This window comes from Salpingoeca rosetta (genome assembly GCF_000188695.1).
Source record: "Salpingoeca rosetta unplaced genomic scaffold supercont1.40, whole genome shotgun sequence".
NCBI lineage: Eukaryota > Choanoflagellata > Craspedida > Salpingoecidae > Salpingoeca > Salpingoeca rosetta.
Genome location: NW_004754894.1, coordinates 364,323 through 377,783, shown reverse-complemented (window position 1 = coordinate 377,783; position 13,461 = coordinate 364,323). Strand labels below are relative to the sequence as shown.

Below are 13,461 nucleotides of genomic sequence, written 5' to 3'. Positions count from 1 at the left end.
TAGAGCTCGCCAAACAACCGTCACCACACATGGATGGATACACACATGCGCATACGCAAACACACCCAGACACACGCACACACACACACACACACACACACACACACACACACACACACACACACACACACACACCCAGACACACGCACAGACACACACACGCACCTCCTTGAACTTGGGGATGTCTGCTGGGAGGATGTGGGTGTGAAAGTCAATCTTGAGGCGCCGCTTGGCCTTCTTGGCATCCCCGTTGGACGATGCATCTTCATTCACCCCCCCCACACACACACATGCACACACATGCACACACACATGCACACACACGTGCACACACACATGCACACACACATGCACACACACATGCACACACACATGCACACACACATGCACACACACACGTGCAAGCATGTTGTTGTGAGTGCAGTGCATTGCATGACTCAAAAGCAGTGCGCACACTTTATGCACGACGTGTTTCGTCAAGCAAACACACACACACACATCACTTGCCAACAAGTAACAGAACAGCACACCCGCAGCTCGCTTGGCATCCATGGTGCTCATCCTGATAGTTGTTGTTGCTGTTGTTGCTGTTGTGCGTGGTGTTGTGCGTGGTGTTTGTCCTTGTGTGGCGCGGTGGAAGGATGAGGCAACAGCAAAATTGACTTTGGGCGTCAGCTCAAAGGCAAATTTTGCCTTGAGAAAATTCCCCAAAAAAACCAACAGCAAACAAACAGCAACAAACAGCAAAGCAAAGAGAAGGGGCAAACACAACAGCAGCACGCACCATCATCATCATCACCGTCGTGTGCGTGCTTTTCGTGCAGGCAGCTGGCGTGGCTGAGAGACCCTGACAAGCACGACCCAGAAAGCACCATCACATCATCCAACACACACACACACGCACGCACCCACAGACACAAAAAAACACACAGAGCGCTGTGCTCTTGTTTATTCTCCACAGCAACGGCACGCCTACCATTCCCAACCCCCACCAGCACAAGAAGGGTTCTTCGTCCAGCTGCCTTACACATCACAATAAGGTCGTACGAGGGATCAAGCAAGAGTGTGTGCGCGCCGAGTGGCCAAGAAGCAAGAGCAAACGCCACCAAAGTTGATGCATGAGTCAGACAGCGGTACCACCTCACTTATTTTTCCCCTCCCCTTTTATGACGATGCCGGTTGCGAGAACGCCGCTCGTGCTCTTCTCCCTCCCCTTTGCTTGTGCTTCTCTCTCCCACACACAATCGTCATCACACACTGTCTCACCCGCTGCTCTCTGTGCGCCCTTTGCGCCCTGCACTGCCACTTCTGTGATCCAACCACACCGCTGACTATGGCCCACGCAGAGTCTGTTTTGGACTGTCTTGCATCCACGCGGCTGTCTCTTCTCCAACTGCTCGTGGGAAAGCCGAGCTACCACACCCGCAGCAAACACACGGTCAAGATGGAGGATGTGCTGCTCGCCTCCATGGACCATGATGTTCAACGGCCAGCGTCATCTCAATCCCCCACCCCCACCACCGCCGCCTCCTCCTCCCAGCAAGGTCCATGCCCTGTTCTGGTGTGCGGATGTGCGGGCGTGCGGGTGTGCGGGTGTGTTGGTGCGCACCGGCTGGGATGACCCTTGGCGAATTCTCTTCCTTTTTGACCACCCCGTCCCTTCGTCCCTCCCTCCCTGTCCCAAATGCCTTCGCCTCGTCACCCAGCGTGGGAGACTGCAACCAGCTCTCGCACACAGCTTTTCATGCTCACCCTGCCGTTCCCATTGCGGTGTGCCGATTGCGGTGTGCCACCCACTTCCATCTTGATCTGCAGCTGCACGGGACGGCCTCGACTCCATGCGCAGGATGGTCGACAGCGAGATGTTCACCATGCACATGTCCATGCACTACCTGCACACCTCCAAATCCGCCGCCATCATTGACATGATCTGCCAGCGGGTGCGTGCTTGTGCACCTGTGCGTGTGCGTCTTGCCGTGTTGTTTCGTCATACCATGTGGTGGTGCCGTGTGGTGGGTGATGCCATCATCGTTGTCATTGCTGTTGCTGTTGTTGTCGTCGTTGTTGATGTTGTTCTTGTTGTTCTTGTTGTTCTTGTTGTTAATTGACGCCGCTGACGCCCGTCCAACCCCTTGATGATGGTGTGCAGATGTGCCGGTTTCCTCCCGATCAAGTCGAGTTCTATCTCCCGCAGATCATGTACGCGCTCTTGATGTCCGCTCGCCCATGCCAAGCGCTGGCAGACCAACCTGCTGGCTGCATCATTCACAGTGCCTTGACAACACACATAACACTCACATTTCATACGCACACATTTCATACGCAGACACGCACATATGCACACACATACTCATCCCCACACTCATACACACATACTCATACACACATACTCATACTCACACCCACACACATACTCACACACATACTCATACTCACACACATACTCACACACATACTCATACTCACACTCACACACATACTCATACACGCATGCGCACCTTCCACGGCCCTTGCAGTTGCATGTGCTTGCTTGACGAGCAGCGGTATGCGTCGCTTCGCCAGTTTGTGCTGGACACCAGCGCCAGAGACCTCCACTTTGCCCTGCTGGTGCGCCACTGTTTCCGTTTGTTCTCCATGCTCTCATCTGTTCGGGTTCTGCTGTTTGTTGGTTTGCGTGGCGCTGCTGCTGCTCGCTCGCTTCCTCGTTTGCTCTCGCCCAACCTCGCACCCCAACACCTGAACGGCACCAATGCCTGCTGCCGCGCTCATAATGCCACATCACGCCCACCATGACATATCACCATCCCCCCCCTTATCGTTGCTGTGCAGGCGACGTGGCTGCTGCAAGCTGAACTGGAGGGACTTGAGGACCACACACGACACAAGTCCATCCACGTGCTTCTTCAGGACATCAACAGGTTGGACCAAGCCCTTGCAGTCGATTCCGATTGTACTCGCTCGATAACTTGCGCGTTCATGTGCTCTGTCTCCCACATTCGCGTTTGCTCTCCCTCGTGCACCCGTGTCTCATGCATGCTTGACACAGACACACACACACACACATGGACACACATGCGCACATGCATACTCACTCTCACTCTCGCTCACTCTCGCTCGCCCGCTCGCTGCGCTGTCATATATGTTTGTTTCTCGGACACAGCTCTGCCTCCCTGGAGGTCGAGCCCCTCACGAACCATTTCGGTATGTCAACTGCCGTCTCAACCATCTCCTGCGGTTTGCAGCATGTCACTTACTTGCACACACACACACACACTCACACTCACACATACACACTCATTCACACACACACACACACACTCACTCACTCACTCACCCACCCACTCACCCACTCACTCACACACACACACACACACACACACACACACACCCACACACACACCCACACCCAAACACACACACACACACACTCACTCACTCACTCACTCACTCACTCACTCACTCACTCACTCACTCACTCACTCACTCACTCACTCGTACACACATGTAACACAACCTCACCCCGCGTATCCTGCCTGGTGTGTGCTGTAACCATCAGGGGAAGAGCCTGAGACATCGTCGCACGAAGCGAGCCGCACGTACCAGACGCTCGCCGACGCCCTCTCTCGCGAGCGCACATTTGTACAGAAGCTGCTCTCCATCAGCGAACGCCTTCGCCGCCTGCCGTCCCGCGATGCCCGGCGCACACAGCTGTACGGCGAGCTGGCACGCGTCAACCTGGACCTGCCTGCACGCGCATATCTGCCGCTGTCGATTGGAGGCAGCAACGACCTTGGCTCGGCAACGGGCCGGGAGAAGGACGGCACAACACACGGCCACAGCACGGCGCGCCCTCGTGGCGCTGACGCTGACGGCGACGGTGATGGGAGACGGAGTGACGACGAGGTCAGCGTGATGAGCACGAGCAGCAGCAACAGCCAAGCGGCGTGGCGGTCACACCATGTTGTTCGCATCCCACCGGAGGAGGCCGTTGTGCTCAACTCCAAGGACCGTGCACCGTACATGCTGCAGGTGGAGGTGGTTGACTGTGACGACTTCTACCACACCAGACTGCCTGCCAAGCAGCGCTACCGCCGCCGCCAGGGCCACCTGCGCTCGCAATCGGACGGCGCGAGCTTCGTGCGCCCGCAGGACACACTTGTGCGCACGCGATCAGCAACAGACCTCGCTGTTGGCGACACCGCCGCCGACGGCACGGGTGCTGCGGATGCTGTTGGTGGTGGTGGCGAGCGGAGCGCGTTTGCCGCCGTTGAAGATGACGGTGTTGCGAGCGACAAGGACAGCGGTGTGATTGTGAGACACCATCACCACCATTATCACGTCCACCATCTTCATCAGCACCAGCACCAACATCGCCACCGCCGCCACGACAGCGGCGCTGATGAGAGCATGAGCGAGCATGGGCGACAGCACGAGCAGCAGCAGTTGCAGCATGGCCACAACTGCCGGTGTCGGGACGCTGGATGTGACAGCCAGCAGCAGAAAGGCGGGAATGTGCTGGTGTCGTGTTGTGAACAGAAGAGAACGGTGTTTGCGTCGAGCCCCGTCAATGACTTGGCGGCGCAACAGCAACGCCATCAACAACACGACCAGCACCAAGAGCAAGAACAAGACCACCACACACAACAGCAGGAAGACCAGCATCACCACCAACACCAACACCAACACCAGGAGCAGGAGTCACTGTCGAGCCAAGTGGAGACGGCGGAGCACGGAGCCCACGGCGGTCGGGTGACAACGTTCCCTGCACTGCTCGAGGCGAGCCCCTGCTGCTCTGTGCTGTCAACACCGACACCCGCCTCAACGCCTGCTTCGATGGCGGTGTCGCAGCAGCAGGAGGAGGAAAGCAGCAGCGGTGAGGGTGGCAACAGTGGTGAGGGAAGCGTGCCTTTGCAGGCCATGAACATCAGACAGCGCCTGCATGACGCAGCATCAACTCCAGAGTCACAGGTTCGACCGCACATCGTCCCTGTGTGTGTGTGTGTGTGTGTGTGTGTGTGTGTGTGTGTGTGTGTGTGTGTGTGTGTGTGTGTGTGTGTGTGTGTGTGTGTGGCTGGCAATACTGCAGTCGTGCCGAATCCAGTGTGCAGTCCATTTGTAATATCGCTCCTTCTCCTGTCGCCTGCCCTTCCTTGCATCATTGCTGTTGCCAACTTGTCACTCACTCATGTTGCAATCCATCACCACCACATGTGTCTTCTCCTTTGTCTTCGTTTCTTCACAACAGTTTCAGCGTGGACACAAGGACCCATCTGCCATCAAAGCGAAAGAGAACTGGGCCGACAAGGTGAGCCGCCTTGCACGCCAGTGGGGCGTTGTGGTCATTGCTTGTGGGTGGATGGATGGATGTAATCGAACGAATATGCAGTTGGTGCTGGTCGCCAAGATCATGCCACATGTCATCAAACATTGACGGATGCCCTCACTCTCGTTTGTGCTCCTGATGCTGCTGCTGCTGTTGTTGTTGTTGTCGACAGGTCCAGCGCATCCGACGCCTGTCACCGTTTGGACACCACCCGAAGTGGCGTTTGATTCCGGTCATCATCAAGAGCGGCGACGACCTTCGACAGGAACTTCTCGCCACACAGCTCCTCGCACTCTTCCAAAAGGTGTGCTTGTGCTTGTGTGCTAATGCGCGAGTGTGTGTGTGTGTGTGCGAGTGTGTGTGCGAGTGTGTGTGTGTGTGTGTGTGTGTGTGTGCTAGTGTGTGTGTGTGTGTGCTTCCTCCCCTGCTATTTAGCCACGTCTGCCCTCTTCTCTCCTCACCCCCATCCCCCCCCCCTTTTTCCGATGACCGTGCCAGGTGTGGCGGCGGGAGCGGGTGCCTCTGTGGATCCGGCCCATCCGCATCCTGGTGACGTCCTCCAACGGCGGCATGATCGAGGTCGTCGGCTCGGCCGTCTCTCTCCACCAGACGAAGAAACAAGCCGGTCCGTGTGCTGCGGTGTTACGTGTTGTGTGTGTGTGTGTGTGTGTGTGTGTGTGTGTGTGTGTGTGTGTGCATTGTGTGGTGTATGATTTATGTGTTTTCTTTCGTGTGTGTGCATTGTGTTGTGTATGATGTGTATGGTTTGTATTATGTTGTGTGTGTGCGTTTGCTTGTGGCTTGATCCGTGTGCTGTGAATTGTCTTGCATGCAAATGACCTTCTTCCTCTCACCACCCATCTGCATCTCGTCCACCTGTGCATCCATGTATCCACGCCTCACTCCCCCCCTCCTTCCATACAGGCGACACGCTGCTCGGGTATTTCCACCAGCAGTTTGGTCCCGCCAACAGCGAGGGCTTCCTCACTGCACAGGTGCTGCACACTGCTCATCATGTTCCCGTCCGTTTTGTTGCAAGCGGCAGTGTCTGGCTGTGCCTGCTTTTGCTGGCAACTTGAGTCTTTGTGTTTCCTCACCCATGCGTTTGGCTGCTGCACACACGACGCAAAGCTCACACACATACACACACACACATGCACACACACACAACGTGCCACCTGTGCAGCAAAATTTTGCGGAGAGTCTTGCTGCGTATTGCATCTTCACGTATCTGGCGCAGGTGAAGGACCGCCACAACGGCAATATCATGATCGACTCTGAGGGCCACATCCTGCACATCGACTTTGGGTTCTTCCTCTCCAACTCGCCCGGTCGTAATCTTGGATTCGAGACAGCGCCATTCAAGCTCCTCCCAGGATTCGTGGAGGTGCGCAGTGGGCCGTGTTGCATTGTGTGTGTGTGTGTGAGTGTGTTTGTGTTGTGTGTTGCGCATTGTGTTGTGTGTGTGCACATTTGCACCTGATATTGTGCATATTTTCATCTTATATTGTGCACGTGTGTCTTACTGCTGTCGCTGCTCGCCACCGCGTGCAAAGTGCTTGCACTCAATGCTCACCACCACCAACCCTCCCCGCCATCATCATCGCCATTGGTCCTTGCGTGTGTCACGGACCAGGTGCTTGGCGGCGTTGACAGCGACATGTTCCGCTACTTCAAACTTCTTCTCTTCCGCGGTTTTGTCGCCGCGCGCAAACACAAGGACGAGTTTGTCACGGTCCTCTCCATCATGGCGCAGCGCTCCAGCCTCCCCTGCTTCACAAAGGCCTCCGCAGTCAAGGTCGGGAAGAGAAAACCTTTATGTGCCACGTGGCAGTTGCCCGAGCTGGCTCATGCACACGCCTTTGCTTCACCCTGCACCACGACCCCCCCCCCACACACACACACAGGTCGCAACTCATACATTCCTCTCTGACCAACCTTGCTGCTGCTGCTGCTGTGTGTGCGTGTATGTGTGTGTGTGTGTGTGTGTGTGTGCAGGACTTTGAGAGCCGGTTCAAGATGGGAGCGCCGGACGCGGAACTAGAGCGACACGTCAATAAGGTCAGGCGCAGGTGGTCGTTGTGTCTGTGCTTCTCGCTTGCACCTTTCTTAACTTCTACCCTGCTGTCTGCGTTCTTCACAACACACACACACTCTCACACACCCACACTCTCTGTCACACACACACTCTCTCACACACTCACTCACTCACACTCACACACGCATGCACGTGTCTTGCTACGCACGCGCTCACATTACTGGTGTTGTATTGCCACCATGATTATTCACGCCGCATTACAGCTGACGGAGAAGAGTTTGCACAGTTTACGCACGCGGCTCTATGACAACTACCAGTATCTAACCAATGGCATCTTGTAAACAATTCCCAGCCCAAATTCAACGCACCACCCGTCCAAGCACATGCTTGTGTGGATTCGACTTACCAGGACTCCATGTGTTATTCCTTCGAGTAGGCAGGCGCGCACGTGTGCGTGCGTGTGTTCGTTTGTTTATTTTGTGTTGCTCTTGTTTGTTGCTCTTGTTTTGTTTGCTTCGCTGTTTGTTTGTGACTACGACAGCCACCCCAACACACACACACACACACACACACACACACCCTCTCTCTCTCATTCTTTTCCACCGTGTGCGTGTGGCGGATGGATAGTGAGACGTGTGCGTGGCTTTGTGTTTGTATTTTTTTTTGTATTTCATTAGCTCAAGACAATGTGATGTGGCACATCATCTCGCCCACCCGTGGTTGTACCAACACTGACATGAACATGTAACATTGGCTCTGAACCGCGGTATGCCGACAAGGACAACAGAACGTGGGGTGGTTTAAGGTGTACGCTCGATTACAAACAGCAAGCCAGGCAGCAGCAACAACAGCAGCAGGAACAACAACAACAACTATGGGTTTGGTGCTGGTTGTGGTGGGAAAGCCACTGGGGTGGAAAACAGCCACAGGTCGTCAGGGTGAACACAAGATGCATGCAGAGAACAAACACACGGGGAGTTGATGCACCGCACACACACACACACATATACACACATTTTCTCTCTCTCTGCTACGAGACACACACGAGTCAAAAACAATTCCAGCGTGAGTTAAGCCTTGGTGTCCTTCTTCTTTGAGGAGTTGTCGAGGAAGAAGTTGAACAGCCAGAGCGAGCCAATCTGGGTGATGATGGGGACGAAGAGGAAAGGGATGAGGGTGTAGTAGATGGCGCGAAGTGGTATCTTGTGGCCACGAATGCACGGCAGCACGTGCAGCATGATCTTCTGTGTGCAGATGGAGGCGAGGACGCGGGCGGAGATGAGGGTGCGCTGGTTCTCAAACTCCGGGCGGATGACGTCAAACTGCAGGATGATGCGCGTCTTGTCGGTGTTGTTGAACGCCGTGTGGCGGTGCGCATCGCAGAACATCAGGATCTGGCGACGGGGCAGCGATAACAAGCGAGCAAGCGTGAATCAAAGGGGATGGTGATGGATGGATGCAAAAGAAGCGAGCGAGAGATGTCAAGAAAGCAAGGAAGGACGGAAGCCAGGCATGGAGAAGACACAAAGCCAGCAAGGCAACACAGCAGCGCACGCATGCGTATAGACACACAGACACACACAGACACAGGCACACACACACACACACAGACATAGACAGACAGACAGACAGACAGACAGACAGACAGACAGACACACACACACACACACACACACACACACACACACACACACACACACACACACACACACACACACACAGCGCCCCCGCGCCGAAACAACCCCCCCCCCCCTCGGCTCTCCCATTCAGATGACCGACCTTTCCTTCCTCCCAGCTCTTCTGTTGGTCGCCGACTTGGAAGCCAATCTCCGGCAGGGTTCCGGGAACCACGAGGCCCATGTGGCAGCGGATGTTGGCGTTGGTGTCCCCGTGGTGCGGGGTGATGGCGGTGCCCCCCTCAATCTGGCTGAAGGCCACGAGGCTGAGGCCAGGGACCTTGTTGAGGATGGCCATGGTCTTTGGGAAGTGCTTCTGGTTCTCCGAGTGGTTGAGCCCCCAGAACTTGAGGCCAAGGACGCGCCAGCACTGCTTCTTGGACATGAGGTTGCCGCCAAAGTATGGCTGGAGCGGCTGGCTGTCCAAGTACTCCTCGAGCTCCTGCCGGATCACCTTCCAGTTTGACTCCACCATGGGCACCCAATCGAACTTGCTTGGGTCGAAGAAGTACGGGTCCACGTCCAGGTTCTTGTCGTTGAACTGCCCGCAGATCTTGTTGAAGTCGTAGTACACTGGTCGCAAGGACATGTAGTAGCCGAAGCCCAGTGCCACTGCACCGCCAACCACGCCGCTCACCACGGGCTTCTCACGCACAAACTCCATCACGTGCTCGCTTGCGGTCTTCAACCACGCACGCACAGGCTCCAGGGCCTGCACTGCTCCTTCCATCGTTGCGTGTGTGTGTGTGTGTGTGTGAGTGTGTGTGATAGAGAGAGAGTTGGGGGGGGGGAGAGATGCTTGAATGAAGGTGTGTGTGTGTGTGTGTGTGTGTGTGTGTGTGTGTGTGGGTGTGTGTGTGCTCGCAGTGGTGTGCTTCTTGTGTGTGTATTGTGTGTTGTGGGAAATCGGCGCACTCAGTGCTGATGATGAAATGAACATTGCTGACGAGTTCAAATGGGAAGATATGTGCATTTTGGAGTGTCAGCACAAACACAGAACAACCCAAACAACGCAGAGAAGACAGACAGGAGCCAACAACCGAAAACCATGGCTGACGGCAAACCATCCGTGCTTGTACTGGGAGGTGCGTGCGCATGGTGGTGGGGAAGAGGGAGGGGAGAGGGGTGTGTGTGTGTGTGTGTACTTGTGTGTGTGCTTGTAAATGTGGGTTGTGGTGGTCAACGAAACACGCTTACACAACACACACACACACACACACTTACGCACACACGCACGCACACGCACGCACGCACACGCACGCACTTCATACACTTACACAACACACACACACGCACGCAAACTGACACAACACACGCGCACACACAACGTCTGCAACATGCAGGAGCTGGCTTCATTGGACGGCATCTTGTGGTGTACTTGGTGGAGAATGACTTGGCCTCGGAGATCCGCGTGGCAGACAAGGCCATTCTGCAAACATCCTACTTGACACCACGACAGCAAGCGGCGTTTGACAAGGTCGAGTTTGTGCAGGCAAACCTGGCCAAGGACGCCTTTGTCGCCAAGGCCTTTGCACGCGAGGCGGGGCCCTTTGACTATGTCTTCAACTGCGCAGCCATGACCAAGTTTGGCCAAGACGAGCTCGTGTACCAGGAGAACGTCGTCGACTTGTCATGCAAGTGCGCAAGAAAAGCAGCCGAGCTCGGCTGCAAGCGCTTCGTCGAACTCTCCACCGCCCAGGTCTACGCCGCAGATAAGGTTCGTTCGTGCGAGCAAGTCGTGTGGTAGCGTGGCACATCGTCTCCGCACCACCTCCGCTACTTGCCACGTGGGTCCATGATTAATGTCTCTCTTCCCTCTTCCTGCCGTTGTGCGAGGACTGCAGAAACCATCTGATGAGAGTGCCAAGCTCAAGCCATGGACTGCCATTGCGACCATGAAGCTCAAGGTGGAGCAGGAACTCGCCTCCATTCCAAAGTACGCCCTGTGCACAGAAAGATGGGTGTGTGCGTGTGTGGTGTGTGTGCGTGTGTGTGTGTGGTGTGGTGTGGTGTGTGTGTGTGTGTGTGTGTGTGTGTGTGTGTGTGGTGTGGTGTGTGGTGTGTGGTGTGTGTGTGTGTATGTGTGTGTGTGTGTGCGCGCACTGCTGATTCAGAGTTGCTACGTCCAATTGCTACGCCCATGTCCTGCACTTGATTGTTGCACGAGCACACAACCTCATTTGCCACGTGTGCGTATGTGCATCATGGACCTTGCAGCCTGGATTATGTCGTTGCCCGTCCAGCCATCGTGTACGGATCGTCGGACAGACTTGGCCTCAGTGCGTGTCCACGTGCAGATGTATGCGCGTGCGCTTGTGTTGTCATCGAGTTGACTGTGTGTCTCGCGCATCTTGATCCAAGTTATGCGCCCCGCTCACCGCCTGCTTTCCACGCTGCCCATGCCACAACAGTGCCTCGCCTCATTGTCGGCGCTGTCTACAAACACATTGGGGAAACCATGAAGGTAAGGAGGGGATGTATGGGACCCAGCATGGCTTGCATTCACATGCCTGCGTGTGGCATTGCCCGCAAGCAACGCAAACACACACATGCATGCCCAAATACACACGCTCAAGCACACACACACACACATACACACACACACACTCACACACACACACACACACACACACACACACACGCTCACACGCTCACACTCACACGCACACGCACACACACACACGCACGCACTGACGTGGTGCATTTGGCGACCGTGACGACTTGTGGCTGCAGCTGCTGTGGACAGAGAAGCTGCGCATCAACACGGTGCACGTGGAGGACGTCGCTGCCGCCCTGTGGACCATCGCCACAAAGGGCGCAAAGGGCGAGGTCTACAACATTGCAGACAAGGCCGACACCAGTGAGTGCTGGGCAGTTGTGCGCGCGTTTGTGTTTGTGTGGGGGGGGAGGGTAGGAGTAAGCACTCTCATGTGTCAAGCAGTGAAGGCTCTGATGTCACACACTTCCGTAACAACCACCTCCACCATCACCACCATCATCACCATCGCCACCATCATTGCCGACAACAGCGCAAGGGTCGCTGAACGAGCAGCTGTCGCAGCTGTTTGGCATCAAGACCGGGTTCTTTGGCAGCATGCTCTCCAACGTTGCTCGCCTCAACATGACGGCCGCTGTTGAGGAGTCCAACGAAAAGCACATGCAGCCATGGTCCGACATGTGTCGCGATGCCGGCATCACAAACACCCCGCTCAGCCCCTACCTCGACAAGGTTCGTGCATGCCCATGAGAGAGATGTGTGTGCGTGCATGTGTGTGTGTGTGTGTAAAACTCGTGATGTGTAATCGTGCGAGTGTGTGTGTGTGTGTGTGTGTGTGTGTGTCTGAACGCTCGGCCGTGCCCGCCCCCCTCCCCTCACTCTCCATTTCGTGTTCCCCCACCGTTTGTCGTGGTGTGCAGGAGCTGCTGTACAACAACAGCCTTGCTGTGGATGGCTCGAAAGTCGAGTCGCTTGGCTTTGAGTACAAGTGGCAACAGCCCACGCTGGAGGTATGTGCACTGCCGTGTTGCTGTCTGTGGTAGCTGTCTGTGGTAGCTGTGCTGCACGTGCCTTGCCTGGTCGAGCATGTCCATGTGTATGTCCGTGTTGCGTGGAGGTTTGAGGCATGTTCATCTTGATAAAGTTGACAACAGCAGTTGCCAATGTTGTTGGTTGGTTGGTGATCATGGTGGCGGTGGTGATTGTCCGTGGAAATGTTTTTGTTTGTTTGTCTTTCGCCTGCTGCGCTTGCTACTCTTTTGTGTGCATCATCCACTCACCAATGTTGTTGTTGTCGTTGTTGTTGTGATGCGTTTTGCATTTCGCCCCCACTTCCGCCTTCCCAAACTGCCACATGGCACCAGGAGCTGCGCAGGATTGTGGAAGAGGCGGTGGAGCAGAAGCTCTTCCCGCCCGGCTTCCTCGTTTGAGTCCTCCAGCACGGCACTGCCAACCTAGGTTGTGTGTGTGTGTGTGTGTGTCTGTGTGTGTGTCTGTGTCTGTGACTGTGTCTGTTCACCGTGGCGCACGTTTCATTCCGCGTTTCCTTCCACGCGTCGCACATGCACCATTTGTGCGGGTCGTTTTGGATCTTGCCTGCGTTCTTGCCGTTCTGCGACCGTTCTGCCGTTGCCACGGGTCGTGCAGACATCACACATTGCCTTGTTGTCAGCCGTCTTCACCACACCGCACAAGCAAATGCAATTCATAATTGTGTTTTCTTTTGTCTTTTATTCTCTGTTACATTACATTACACCTGATACCAACGACCCCACGAGCCATGATGGTTGCACCGACAATGGAGGAGGAAACACATTGCCAGACAAGAAGTAGTGCGGGTGCAGTGTGGGCAAGCGCACGAGAGGTGTTTGATGAACACCCAACATCACATCATCATCACACAAGCAAAACTTGCTTCTTGCTCGCT

The 13,461-nt window shown here is 55.3% G+C and overlaps 4 protein-coding genes across 4 annotated transcripts in view; 2 read left to right on the top strand and 2 right to left on the bottom strand.

Moving 5' to 3' along the window:
• PTSG_11030 (2-amino-3-carboxymuconate-6-semialdehyde decarboxylase) overlaps window positions 1-686 on the bottom strand; it is a 4,326-nt gene extending 3,640 nt beyond the window's left edge. The window contains exons 1-2 of the mRNA XM_004987897.1: window positions 531-686; window positions 166-263 (exon numbers count right to left, since the gene is read on the bottom strand). Of these exons, the coding sequence (XP_004987954.1) occupies window positions 166-263; window positions 531-561 (129 nt within the window). The 5' untranslated portion in view covers window positions 562-686. The remainder of the gene's footprint in view (window positions 1-165; window positions 264-530) is intronic.
• A 42-nt stretch (window positions 687-728) lies between these two features.
• Window positions 729-8,215, top strand: PTSG_11029 (Pik4cb protein). The gene is made up of 16 exons (XM_004987896.1): window positions 729-1,040; window positions 1,347-1,544; window positions 1,816-1,940; window positions 2,150-2,199; window positions 2,517-2,607; window positions 2,830-2,918; window positions 3,161-3,201; window positions 3,557-4,968; window positions 5,246-5,305; window positions 5,496-5,627; window positions 5,822-5,948; window positions 6,248-6,318; window positions 6,510-6,710; window positions 6,960-7,121; window positions 7,322-7,384; window positions 7,625-8,215. The coding sequence occupies exons 2-16, from the start codon at window positions 1,445-1,447 to the stop codon at window positions 7,700-7,702; spliced, it is 2,802 nt and encodes a 933-aa protein (XP_004987953.1). The 5' UTR covers window positions 729-1,040; window positions 1,347-1,444; the 3' UTR covers window positions 7,703-8,215.
• On the bottom strand, window positions 8,000-9,951 carry PTSG_11028 (uncharacterized protein). Its single transcript, XM_004987895.1, has 2 exons — window positions 9,141-9,951; window positions 8,000-8,755 (listed from the first exon to the last, which is right to left on the bottom strand). Exons 1-2 carry the CDS (start codon window positions 9,765-9,767, stop codon window positions 8,432-8,434), a joined length of 951 nt encoding a protein of 316 aa, XP_004987952.1. The 5' UTR covers window positions 9,768-9,951; the 3' UTR covers window positions 8,000-8,431.
• Window positions 9,952-10,016: 65 nt separating this feature from the next.
• PTSG_11027 (uncharacterized protein) lies at window positions 10,017-13,302 on the top strand. Its single transcript, XM_004987894.1, has 9 exons — window positions 10,017-10,122; window positions 10,381-10,754; window positions 10,882-10,973; window positions 11,255-11,316; window positions 11,449-11,501; window positions 11,771-11,897; window positions 12,067-12,266; window positions 12,455-12,544; window positions 12,899-13,302. Exons 1-9 carry the CDS (start codon window positions 10,086-10,088, stop codon window positions 12,962-12,964), a joined length of 1,101 nt encoding a protein of 366 aa, XP_004987951.1. The 5' UTR covers window positions 10,017-10,085; the 3' UTR covers window positions 12,965-13,302.
• Window positions 13,303-13,461: the final 159 nt, after the last annotated feature.

Coding starts and splice junctions, on each gene's coding strand:
- PTSG_11029 (XM_004987896.1), top strand. CDS start 1,445: ATGGAGGATGTGCTGCTCGCCTCCATGGACCATGATGTTCAACGGCCA. Junction 2,608..2,829: donor ACCTCCACTTTGCCCTGCTG/GTGCGCCACTGT, acceptor GTTGCTGTGCAG/GCGACGTGGCTGCTGCAAGC. Junction 7,385..7,624: donor TAGAGCGACACGTCAATAAG/GTCAGGCGCAGG, acceptor GCCGCATTACAG/CTGACGGAGAAGAGTTTGCA.
- PTSG_11028 (XM_004987895.1), bottom strand. CDS start 9,767: ATGGAAGGAGCAGTGCAGGCCCTGGAGCCTGTGCGTGCGTGGTTGAAG. Junction 8,756..9,140: donor AGAGCTGGGAGGAAGGAAAG/GTCGGTCATCTG, acceptor CCCCGTCGCCAG/ATCCTGATGTTCTGCGATGC.
- PTSG_11027 (XM_004987894.1), top strand. CDS start 10,086: ATGGCTGACGGCAAACCATCCGTGCTTGTACTGGGAG. Junction 10,755..10,881: donor AGGTCTACGCCGCAGATAAG/GTTCGTTCGTGC, acceptor CGAGGACTGCAG/AAACCATCTGATGAGAGTGC. Junction 11,502..11,770: donor ACATTGGGGAAACCATGAAG/GTAAGGAGGGGA, acceptor TTGTGGCTGCAG/CTGCTGTGGACAGAGAAGCT.